General features: G+C 32.0%; 1 protein-coding gene across 2 annotated transcripts in view; it reads left to right on the top strand.

The window, feature by feature from the left end:
- The window catches only part of LOC127730577 (uncharacterized), a 142,781-nt gene extending 129,353 nt beyond the window's left edge, over positions 1-13,428 (top strand). For both annotated transcript variants that reach the window (XM_052239031.1, XM_052239030.1), the window contains 2 exons: positions 4,097-4,249; positions 12,361-13,428. In XM_052239031.1, coding sequence (XP_052094991.1) covers positions 4,097-4,249; positions 12,361-12,425 — 218 coding nt within the window. In that variant the 3' untranslated portion in view covers positions 12,426-13,428. The remainder of the gene's footprint in view (positions 1-4,096; positions 4,250-12,360) is intronic.
- Positions 13,429-13,777: the final 349 nt, after the last annotated feature.

Below are 13,777 nucleotides of genomic sequence, written 5' to 3'. Positions count from 1 at the left end.
TTTAAATATCTATTTAATGAAAGTTCAGTACAAATCACAGATCGACATCAGCTATTATAATTTATTGCTCTATTATTTGTTTCACCAAAATTAAATATCAACTTTAAATTAAATAGAATATACGCAAATAAATACATGTGTATATACTAGATGTACATTCCTTTACAAAATGTATAAACTAGTATTTCAAGAGTCAACATAATAACTAGTTATAATTCCTTTTCATGTTTATTATATGATAAAAAAAGAGGGGAAAGATACAAAAGGGACATTGAAACTCATAAGTCGAAAATAAACTTGACAACGCCATGGTTAAAAATTAAAAGACCAACAGACAAACAATAGTACACAAAACACAACATAGAAAACTAAAGACTGAGCAACACGAACCCCACCAAAAACTGGGGGTGATCTCAGGTGATCCGAAAGGGTAAGCAGATTCTGCTCCACATGTGACACCCGTCGTGTTGCTCATGTTAGTACACACCCAGTAACAAGTCTAAATCGGTAGGTTACATTCGGGGAAAAGGGTACGGGATTGTAGTTATGACAGTTGAAACATATCCGCTATCATCTGTGAAACGGATATTCCATAACGGTCAACCAACTCGTGATGGCGTCCGTAAAATTTACGTAGGGATGATTTCAAGTTCACCACTTCTTGGAACTCTTGGTTAAATAGCTTCCTAATGTATATGTTTTTGAATTTTGTATTTCTAAGAATTGTCGGTAACTACGTCCCTTCGGTATCTTTCGCCTCTCTTTTAGCAAACAATCGCTAAAAATCAGACTAAAATGAAATATCTACTTGCTACTTAATGTTCTTTCTGTTTGCATGGCAATACATCCTCACATTTTAATATAATTTTAAGCTCAACTGGAGAAGACCAGGTGAATTCTTGTCATCACTTTGCGTCTAACATCCGTATTCAGAAATTTTTTCTTTAAAAATCCACTCCGAAACTTTTAATGAATTAAAACTAAAGTATGTAAACTTCATCCGTATATTGGCAACTGCAAAATTTGTTAATTTCGTCCATGATAATCAGCCAACATGGCCACCATGTCTAAAATTAGAACATTAGAGTCATACAATAGTTTTAGATATAGAACCACTAATTCGTGCCCGGTCGGAAAGAACATACAAGAAAGCAGTACATATTTTAAACAAAATAGTTCCTACGCATAGCTGTATCTTTGTCAATAGGTGAACTATTTGGGTAGTTTTGGTATCAAATGGAAGGTTGGGGACTGGGGAACACCGTAGAACCATTGTTGAAAGTTTCTTTTAAATAATAAAAAAGTATATAAAATTATAATAGGAGGGCCCATTTGCCCTGTTGTACAGATCAGAAGTACCTATTTTTGTACTATCAAACTTCCAAGAACCAGTACGCTCTAATATGCAATTAAAGGTATGTTGAAAGTCCGGATAAGTATGGCAAACCGTTCTCATCAAAACTATGTTTAAACCATTTTTTCGAAAAAATTTCACACTGAGAATTAAAAAAATCACACTGAGATTTAAAAACCTAAAATAACACACTGAGAAATCGAAATTACACACTGAGATTTTAAAATAACACTCTGAGATGTAAAAAAAATGAAAAACACACACTGAGAATTGAAAATTACACACTGATATGTTAAAAAGACACACTAAGATGAAATGAATTGAAAAACACACACTGAGATTTAAAAAAGACACACTGAGATGAAATAAATTGAAAAACACACACTGAGAATTGTTAATTACACAATGAGATTTTAAAAATACACACTGAGATTAATATGCAAATTACTATTGAATATTCATGAGATGAATAATTCAACAGATTAATATCTTGGTCTCTCGAACTCTTGTCATTATAATGAAATGCGGTTCCTACAACCAACATTCGTAATAAATTTCAAGACTTAACAACTTTTCATATTCATAAGTTTGTTGCCTATAATTCAGTTTATTACTAACAGTATATCGGGATTTTTTGCTTAAAACTGTTTAAGCATGGTCCCTTTTCAAAAGTCTTTCAACTGTTACCCTGATTTCGCAAGGTAATCTTTTATATTTTTGTTACGCATATATGCTATGATAGGCACTTGGGAAAAAAATTCATTGCATTGTTTGTATTTTTGCAGATTGTTCCAATGTTTTCTTATAATTTTAATAAGTTTTTCACCATTTGGTTATATTTTGTAATGAGAGTAAGTGGGTATTTTTCTTGTTCTATTGGTTTTTAATAAAGTAGTTTTTCTATACGTTGTATTTTTAATGTTTTTTATAAAACATTTAGCGCCAAATTGAAGGACTATCGAGTTCTGTCCCCTAGTTGTTTTAAGCTTGTAATAGATCCAGATTAAGTATGCTAAGTAGATATGTGCGCATAAAAGGAACGCACAAATCTCAGTGTGTAATTTTAAATTCTCATTGTGTAATTTCAAATTCTCAGTTTATTTCATCTCAGTGTGTCTTTTTGAAATCTCATTGTGTAATTTTCAATTCTCAGTGTGTAGTTTTCAATTCTCAGTGTGTAATTTTCAATTCCCAGTGTGAGTTTTTCATTTTTTGTAATCTCAGTGCGTTTTTATGAAATCTCAGTGTGTAATTTTTAATTCTCAGTGTGTGTTTTTAGGTTTTTTAATCTCAGTGTGTTTTTTATTAATTCTCAGTTTCTAAATTTTTCGAAAAATGGTTTAAACATAGTTTTGACGAGAACGGCTTGCCATAGATAAGGTATAATTTTGACATGAAATGACTGCCACTTTATTTGAACTTAAGACAAAGTATCCATTAATGCTTGACATTGCAGAATTTAGCATAGAAAGCAATGGGGCTATGAATTAGTGGTTTTATACCTTTAACTAATATCTCTAAAACTATAGCAATTAGAGAAAAACTGACCGGGTACAATGGTCCGCATAACAAATGTTATCGGTCGTCCCACTATCTATATCACTCTGCTGGGCTCTTAATAAAATTGCACGTCAAATACGTTGGCCAAGCCGTCATAACTTTGACCCGGACATATCACCGACATCATAATGAACGTTGATAAGTTTGACCAGAAGTTATCAATTCATCTTCCGGTTTGCTGGTGAAGCAAAGAAAACATTTGTTTCTATTGATATTTGATATCGTAAAATATCAGCTGCTCGACAGTATATATCCTGCGCTCACTCGACAAAAAGCGTATTGTGACTCACAGCTGATATTTTACGATATCAATATGCAGACAACCTGATAATCGGCACATATCTATCCTAAACATTTTGGAAATCTGTCCGCAAAATTTAGAGTTAGTGCCTCTGAAACATTGATTTTTTAAAACTTTTGCGGCATTATCTTGCAAGTATTACAAAAACTATTAGAGCTAGGTTAAAAGTTTAAATTGCAAAAATTGTAATTACTCATTTCGGAGTTATTGGCCATGACATATCGTTTTCTTTTCAATTTATAGCAGTTGTTGACTGCTACCGTGTAAATGATAGGAGTTAGGTTAAAAGTGTAAATTGCAAAGAATCAGCACGACAAGATGTATCTACCTAGAACATTTTAGAAAAATCTGTAGACCTGTTTAGGTATTTTTGCCCCTGAAATATACATACTTGATTTTTTGTCTTTTATTGTGAAAAATATAGGACCTATGTTAAAAATATGTGTGTAAAAATTACCAACACAACAAGATCTATAAGCCCTGAAAATTTCAAAAACCCTATCTACTTGTTTTATAGTTATTGCCCCTGAAATGCACATTTTAAAAACTGTTATTTGCTGTTATTTTTAAAACTATAGGAGCTAGGTTAAAAGTGTAAACTGCAAAAATGATCAACATGACAAGAACTATCTACTCTGGAAATTTGACAATGCGGTTTGAAGTCGTTGCCTCTGAAATATTGATTTTTGTTGATTTTTACAGGTTCTAAAATCTAGTACATGTTTATTATGTAAATTGCAAAAATTATCATCAACACAAAGAGTTACTAATATATGTACATACTGGCGTTTTTTACCAGGTGATCAAAACAGGCACATGTGTGCCTCTTGTATTAATATACAAGAAATGCAAGTAGTTTAAAAGAAATAATTTCACTTCAGGATATAATGGCACATATTGTGAAAATATACCGGTTCGCATATGCAAAAAGGATCAAGTTACAACAGAATTAGAGCACTGTAAGAAAAGCAGGAATGAAACATGTTTTATAGATTTCCAGGATATGTCAAAACTAAAGTGTACATTATTAAAAGGTAAGTAAAATAGTTTTAACATATATTGAAATAAATATAATTTGGTCTAATTTTTTGTATATTGTTGAAAACCACATGTTAACCTCTAGAAGCTTTTGATGTTTGGTGCATTATAATGTTATGTTGCGATCTCTGTGACATATTCCTTACATCTCATTTTGCTCTTTAAAGTGAGTTACTGATACATTGTGTCTGTGTTGTAGGAACACTAGCAAAAATACGTCACTACGCTGTTTTTAAATGAGTTATATTTGCAGTATGCATAGGGTTCTGGAATTTCCTTATTTTAAATCATATAACAACATTATCGAAAAACAGAACAAGCGTTTCTGGAAAAGCTTTCATCAGGTACACTTTGTGCAAAATAAAACAAGTATTTCTGACGAAAGTACCTACTATCGAACGTATGATACTTTCTAAAGTCCAAAGTTTGATGTGAGTTCGTAATGCCAATTGTCTTTGTCTTAAGTATTCGCTTTTATTTTTGCTTGTTTGAATCTTCATCTGACTTGTTGCTACACAATCGCAGATGTGGGTTTTCTGCTGACTTTCGATTTTAAATGCACCCCTATAATAAATTTCTTTCTTTATCATTACCATTTATTTACTCTTCCAATGGAATTCTATAGACTCATTGATCGTAATAAATATTTACTAATATGCAAAAGTCATGCTTTAGGTGTAATTTTATGGTCAATGTTGAACGTTTAGAAGTACAACTAGCATATTATTGTGGTCATAAAAGCCAAAATCAAAACACCCAAACCCCAAGGAAAGCGATACGAACGCGAAGACTCTTTGATTAATGAAATTACTTTATCAGTTAAAGTAATTCAAATTAGAACAACCAGTTAGAAATATTATCATGTCAATACCGAAGTAGCAGTTAATTGGAGAAAGTTACTCATAAGAAGAAGTGATAAAATTAGACATTTCATTATGTATGCTACTTTCTACAGTCATTATCATTTTAGGTGTGTCAAATTGTTGATAGTATTTCATAAAATCATATTTTTAAGCCTTTCTAAGAGATGGGGGATGGTTGCACGCCCCTTCCTGAATCCGTTCTGATTCTTGCTTTAGAGCTGATATAGAAGTCCATGTTCAACAGAACTTTGGTTGACTTGCTTGCAAACTTTGTAAGAATGTTTTCTCAAGTATTGTTATTAGGATTGATAGCTCAAGACAATATATATGCAGAGTTTTAGTCTGTTTACAACATATAACGATTTGATTGGATAATGAATAGTCTGTTCACAACATATAACGATTTGATTGGATAATGAATAGTCTGTTTACAACATATAACGATTTGATTGGATAATGAATATGATAAAATTTCACCTTTATTGAAGATGCTATTGTTTTATTATTTCTCATTAAAATTCAAAGTAATCCGAATTTACATTTTCGTATAGATATACGCGGTTAAGAATGAAATTTTAACACAATAAGTTTATAACAAAATTTTTTTTCACAAAATTATATATTTTAGTAGATTTAAAATTAAAAAAGTGTGATATTAAAACTGTACATGATTTACATTTTAGTCTGTTTTTTAACTATTTAAATGATAAATTATGAAAGACTTATTAAGCTGGATATTTCCCAGTGTAATTTATATGATTATAGAACTTCAGTTTGTCAATCTCTTTGAACATAACAACATGTACAGTTTAATTTTTTTTTCCAAATGAAAAAAAAAAATAGCATGTAGTAAATGGAAAACACTTACCCAATGAATTGTATATCAGGGCCCGTATGCATAAAACATCATAACTTAAGTGTTCCTTGAACTTAGATTTCACTAAGAATTCCCCTAGTTAAGTAAAATTCTAAAGTTGTATGCATAAAATTACGTAAGTCATCACTTAACTAAGGAATACTTAAATCTGAACCTTTCTCTAATTGTCGTATGATATATGTTAGCTCATCTCATGTACTCATCCGTGCAAAAGTTTATTTTGATTATTTACATTGATTGAACAATACATAATTGTATAAAGAACTGGGGTTAAATTGATGTTGGTAGGTAAAACAATTAACAAATACGTAACCAACTAAAATAACCAAACAAATTGGCGCATAAGAGAAAAGGTTGTTTTGGTGGGCGAGCGTGGGAAAAAAAATATTTATATTGCAAAACTTCCCCCTACTGTTACTAAAGGAGAGATGAAAGGGGATTGGAAGGAAATTGATTGATTTATCGATGTTTGCTTAAAGTCCAGTGGCAAATACATCATGCATGTTCAGGACGAGAACAAATTAACAATAGATAAAATAAGTGGATCTTGTAATAGACGCTTTCCTTGATGAAGGTCAAGAAAATTTGAACTACCACTGGAAAATGAAAGTATATTGGATAGGCACAGACATTCTCCCTTGCAACAGCTCACATACGGACCCCAAAGAGTTGTTGTAGGTGTTCTTAACGTGCAGAGTGTGTGGCACTCTCTCTACACGAGGCATCGGATTTAACTCCCCATTCTGACCGGACGTGGTTGCGTACTTAAATATCCCGCACCTCCAAACGTTTTGGTAAGGGTTTTACTGCCGGTCGGAAATAGACCAAGTTACCGTATTTCTGGTCGCCACTCACCCTTAGGGGTGGAAAAAATAGCAAATATATAACAATAAAATAAGAAGAAAAAATCCATAAGGAGAGTTTCTTAAGAGATTTAAAAGAAGTGGGACAACTTATACATGGCGTGATAAATGTAAAATATCAAAAGATTCTGAGTTATCCACTTGCAATTTATTCTTTATAGCAAACAAAACTTCAATCATACAAGGAGTCGCTGAATGGAAACTTACCATTATGTTGTAGCAAACCATCCAGCCTAATAATGGTATACATGTATGCTAGTAAAAACAATTAAAAAATAAATCCACGTCATCATATTTATTCAATAGATTTGTTCCATCTCTAATGCACCGACCGTGATTCATCTTTCATGGGTGATGCTGGATGGAAGGGCAATATGTTTATTTTCTAGAGACAACACTATATTTTTAACTCAAACAATACACGATTAAGATTTTTTTTATTTCGATTTAAAATAAACTTTCTTATCACTTCCCATTTACAACAATAAAAAAGGGGGGTATGATCATTTTCCATGAATTTTCCATGAATTCATTCAAAAGTCCTTCAATCTTTTACTAAAACACACATTATTAGATTCATATGTTTACTGTAAGGTATTGTCAACATCTTTGCGTATTTCCGAATATTTCGCTTGACAGTTATCACGCTGAAAGATGACTAAAAACTGCATTCATTCATATTAGGTTTAAAAAAAAATTGAGCAATTATCTAACTGGCGAGAAGGACTTTCTTAACAAAAACAACATTTTATTGGAAGTTATAACATAAATTTCTTTAGGTTAAAGTATTCCTTCTATGCAACATTTGCAATATTTTCGTTAACACTGAATATATATGGAAATACAAAAAAATATTGAATATGGGTTAAGTAAAATATATATAGACTTCGAATTCCACGGAGTAGGTCATAAAAAGTTTGATTATGTCCCAGTTAGTGAAACAAGTTCAGGTGAAATTGCCCAATATATGTAGAAAAAACCCAATATAATTGAAAATTAAACCGATGTCCCCCCAAGAAAACAAGATTTTGCATGCCTTAAAGATCATCAGCGCTTCCTTCCTTCATACAGTTTTGTACTAACAGTTACAATCAATACCAGGCGGTGTATTTTATCAATCTAACATTTAATGTTATTTGTGTAAGCAGTAAGCAGGCACGAACAAATCAAAAGAAAAATTAAAAACCAATTGTTCAGAGAACAATTGAAGGTCTTTCCACTTCAATTGAAAGTCTTTCCACTTCTATTGAAGGTCTTTCCATTTCAATCTAAATAATTGATAAGAAGCTACTTCTGGTTTACTTAAAGTTACTTTTGGCGTCCAATCATAGGTTTCTTCACAATGATTCATTAGATATATACTACTCTTTTCACAAAAATCTTACGATTAAAATTGATCGTAAGTTGTACTGAAATGTGTATGACTTACGAGTATTTTTACTCTTAAGATTTTTTGTGAAAAAGTCGATGGTTCCTATATACTTTTGCCTGAAATAAGGGAGATAATTGTCGACTTCCTGTTAAGAAAATGTCACTTCCGGTCTCAAAAGATAGCTGTATTTACAATGATTCCACAAATATATGGTTTTTATATACTTATGCCTCTAAAAAGGGAGATAATTGGCTACTTCCGGTTTAGAAAATGTCACTTCCGGTCTCAGATGATAGCTTTATTCACACTGATTCCAAAAATATATAGTTTATATACTTATGCCTGTAATAAGGAAATAATTTGCTACTTCCAGTTTATAGAATGTCACTTCCGGTCTCAAATGATAGGTTTTCGTATGTCCATTTAAAAAATGTATGGTTTCTAGGTACTTTTTCCTAAAATAAGTGCAAACATGACTACCTTCGGTTCACTAAAGGTCACTTCCGGTTGATATTTCTCAAGGTCACATGTCACATAACATTTTGTAAAAAACCTTATGGCTTTATCATGTACCAATCTAAAGTGATAACCAATTTACCGTAAAATAAAACATTTGAGGGGCAATAACTCCTATAAGATGTCACTGGATTTTTTCAGACCCATGTATCATATTTTCATCACAATATATCAAACATTTTGCTCTAGTTCTTTTATATATAACGTTAAAAATTTATTAGAAAATGCAAAAACAAGCAAAAGACAAAATTGAGGACATGACCTTGACCTTACCTCATTTTCTAAGTTAGGACCCAATGACCTCAAATAAAAAGACTTTAGGTTTATACAGCTTACGGTTAATGAGTTACAAAAACATGACGACAAATTTATTTGGTAAAGGTAGATAACTCCTATAAGATTTCAAGGCATGGCTTCGATCCAAATCAGCCAAAAATTTCTGAGGATGTAACGAACAAATATGAAAAAGAATTTTGTCGTTATCTTTTTTGGTTACGGAGGAGATACAATAACAATAAAAACAGTGTTTGGGGAGATAACTCTTACAATAAAAAAATCTTCGGCTCAACAAGATGAGTTTTAAAAGCTCAGTAACTGTTCGATATAATATCTAAAATATCTAAGCGACATCTTGCGAAACATTTTTATACCGCAAGAAAAGGGTTTGGCGGAAGAAAAAAAAATAATAATCAGAACAAAACCAAAATACCAATTGGATCTTTCCACAGAAAAGTGGAAAGACATAATAATTGCATGAATTCCATGCATGTAAAAACTGTGAGTACTTTTCGGAATACACACTAACGAGATTGCGAAATAAGGATACAATAAAATTATAAAACTACCCTCTTTTATCTCTTGATTTTGTTGATTATAGCTGATTTTACAAAAATTACAATGATCGTTCATATTTAGCAATAAACAAAAGAAATATTACTAAATATTATTATTATTCAGTTAAATGGGAGCTAATCTATCCATGTTCTGCAAAAAACGCATACATTCGACTGATTTTATATATTTTAGAAATGTTAAGGTAGCTCTATAGGTACCTTATACTTAAGTATAATCTTAGGCGTTTTCTTAGTATAAGGGGTTTTATGCATCCCACTTAAGTTGTGTGGGTGTGACTGAAACTAAATAAGATTTTACTAAGGAAATACTTAGTTTAAGATTTTTTGTACATACCACTTAGGTTAAAAGGGCGGAGTTTCCTTAACTTAAGTGTTTACTAAGGAAAATCTTAACTTAGGTAACTTTATGCATACGGGCCCTGAGATATACTATGCCTTGACTAAACTTTAAAAAATCAAACTATATAAACTGGTTGAATCTACTACTGTAGAGTTTTCGAACTGAAGATGCATCATTGTATAATAAGTTTCCATAGTTGGTTCATATTCATTTCTCAATAGCTCCTCTGATTGTATGCCTCTTTTCCCTTATTCAATTCTCAACGATGATGATACAGCTTTAAAAGATGTGTATTATCTTCTTTCAGGATCGACTTCTTGACTGGACACAATATAATAATAACATATATAGTTTATAAATATACATTCCTAGCGTCAAATTTTGGTCAACATACGTTTCTTCAATATAGTTCTTCGTATTCAGTATACAAAAATCGTCTAATTTTATGTTTCGTCTGTTTAAGCGTCTATTTTGAGCGAACGTTGATATTTATATCACTATATACGTCACAGGTTACGTAGTCTACTTACGTGAATTGCATATGAATTTGTTAATTTAATTATTTATGTGGCACATTTGAAAACACATTAACTTGAGAAAAAAAACCAGTCGGCGATACAGAAACGAAACATTGGACTTTTACCAAAAATATATTGGTTCGATGTTGTAAAATCTAAATCGTACATCTTTGTAACAAATTATTCACCAGATTGCATGAACAGATTTTGGACCTATATGAAGCACAAACGGTCAGATGGGAGTAGTATACCACCACTAAAATCAGCAGGATTACTACACGACGACTCAACTGACAAAGCTAACATTCTGGTCAACATAACACAGCACCTGATATAGCCATCACACAAGAAGGAATAAAGAAGCTTCTAGATGGTCTTAATCCACATAAAGCAGCAGGTTCCGTCACCATTTCCCAGCGGATCCTGAAAGAACTGGTAGACTAATTTGCCCCTATACTACAACTTATCTTTAGAAGATCGTAAGACACAGGGGAAGTACCAACATCATGGAAAACAGCAAACGTATGCCCAGAATTCCAAAAAGGGAAAAAGTTTGAACCAATCAATTCCAGACTAATATCATTAACCTGCATATGTTGCAAAATAATGGAGCACATAGTAACCAGCCATATAATTTCCATGCAGATAAAAACAACATTCTGCATGATCTACAACATGGATTTAGGAAGAAATTGTCATGCGAAACGCAGCTAATAAAATTTATTGATGATATAACCAAAAACTTTGACAATGGCCAACAAACAGACTGTTTGATCATGGACTTTTCTAAGGCATTTGACAAGGTCAGTCATAGTCTACTAATCCACAAGCTCCAACACTGTGGAATAACAGGGAAAACAAACAACTGGATCAAAAGCTTTCTTTCTGAGAGAACCCAGCTAGTACTGATAGAAGGGGAAACATCGGATTCCATTGATGTAGAGTCTGGGGTACCATAAGGCTCTGTACTAAGACCCAGCCTCTTCCTCTTTTATATAAATGACATGCCAGAGAACATTAAATCCACTGTGAGGCTCTTTTCAGATAACACCATCGCATACTTCACTGTAACATCAGATGAAAATACCCTCCAGGAAAGATTAAGACAAATTCATCTCTCAAAAAAATCTCAGCATCTCTAACACTGATATCAAAGAAAAAGCCTACATCTCCCTTGTAAGACCAACAGTTGAGTATGCGAGTGCTTTACGGGATCCATGTCTCCAAAAAGACAAACACAAACTAGATATGATACAGAGAAGATCAGCTAGATATGTAACTATCCGGTACAGAAATTGATCATCTGTAAGCGACATGTTAGAACAGCTAGATGGGACATCGTTAGAGGAAAGAAAAAAAACACGTCTAACCATGCTATATAATATCAGCAACCAAGAAGTAAACATTACAGCAAGTCATAAACTCATACCACCAGAAAGAATCTCCAGAAATATGGCTCAAAATTCTTTCCTGATACCATCATGTAGTTACACAACGAGGAAAAAATCGTTCTACTCAAGATCCATTAGGAAAAGGAACGCCTTACCCTACTCAATGACATCTGTCAGTAGTCTTGAATCCTTCAAGACACTCATGACTAAAAATTAAATCTATAGTCACTTGTTTTTAACCCTCACTGTTAAATATATGTATTGCACCTTTATTTTGATCTTTATGTTTTCAAAATTATTCATGCACACATCCCAAAAGTGACAGAATAGTCAACCTGATGACGGTGGTCACTCAGCGGTAGAAATAGAAGTAGAAGTAACAATGCACAAAGAATAAATGTTTAGTATCGTGAGTCAATCTTTAGGTAGTAAACTAATCTAGGCTTATCTAACTTTATGGAATCTTAAATACTTTTTATTATATAATCTAATAAAAAAACCAATATATTTCAGAAGTGGACAAATCAATTGCGAACTGCAGCTCTAACAACATGGAAATAACGACATCAACAAAGTAACAAATAGTATCTGCAAATAAAAATGACGGAAATTGTTTTCTAGTATGTTTTGAATTGATCGTCATATTTTTGTGGATTGAGTTTTGTAAAAGTTATGTTCTTTAAAACAACTGAACTATATTTGAATGTATTCTTTATTTGAAGTGAGTCATAACATGCTTATATCTTTTTTCTGTAATTATGATTTTTAACATTTTCGTCTTCAGATCATATTTAAATCGAGCATAATACACTCTGTATAGAAGATTCTTTTATGTATTAATTTCATTATGATCACAAACGCTTAACTTAAATTCTCATTGAATCTGCATGTTTGTTAAGTTTTTCATGAATCTTTACAGAACTGGTGCATCTGGAGACCATCTACTAGGATTTTTCGTTTTGTATTCATTAGATACCATACATGCTGGCATAAACTTAAAATTGATTAAATTTGATATTACCTGTCATAACTGGACGAAAATATGCAGAAATAGTGTACATTATAACTTCCCATGTTGTTCCCTGTAAATTCCACTAGAAGAATGAATTATTTAAAGTGCAATACAAATTATGTATCGTCAAAGATTTTTCTGTCAGAAAAGGGAAGCAACGATTTTAATAGCATTTTTTTTTGATTTTTTTGTTGAATAGTTGAATAACTTAACAATGTCATTGGCAATCACTTTTAATACTAGTAGAGTCCTGGGGTGCCTATGGTGACTGTATACCGGGTGTCATATAAAGAAGTGTGTAAGATTTGATTAAAAAAATAACATAATTAGTTTATAATCTGCAAAACTCATGATGTCTTATTACTATATAATAGCATGTAAAAGAATATAACATAAATGGACCGTTTTGTAAATAAACCGAAAGGCGTTTATGTGCAATCAAGATTAATTATCAACACTTATTTAAGAATTTATGATTTCTCTATGCTTTAAACATGTCTGTTAGTGCTTTATACTATTGTATACGAAATGTTAATGTTGATATTTGATCAAATAAATCTATTTATCTATCTTTGACTATTACTTGCATTGTAGAAAAAAAAATATTTAAGATATTCCACGGTGATATATGTATCAGCCACCACTCAGGCAAACATTAAAAGAAATCTTTTATGAAACTTTGTGTACTCAACTTGTCACTTCTTAAAAACATTGAAAATTACTTTCACACCTAAACTTAAACCCCGGGAGGCTAACACGAATACAAGTGACGATCAGGGATCTTATTCACAAAGCATCCGTTAGCTAACGGACCCGTTAATATCTCCGTTAAGATTCCGTTAATTTTAATTCGTATTCACAAAGCTTCCGTTAAATAACGCACCCGTGAACGTCTCCGTTAAATGTTCCGTTAAACCC

Source organism: Mytilus californianus, unplaced genomic scaffold (assembly GCF_021869535.1).
Source record: "Mytilus californianus isolate M0D057914Y unplaced genomic scaffold, xbMytCali1.0.p SCAF_2, whole genome shotgun sequence".
Lineage (NCBI taxonomy): Eukaryota > Metazoa > Mollusca > Bivalvia > Mytilida > Mytilidae > Mytilus > Mytilus californianus.
This window is presented reverse-complemented; position numbering and strand designations above follow the sequence as displayed.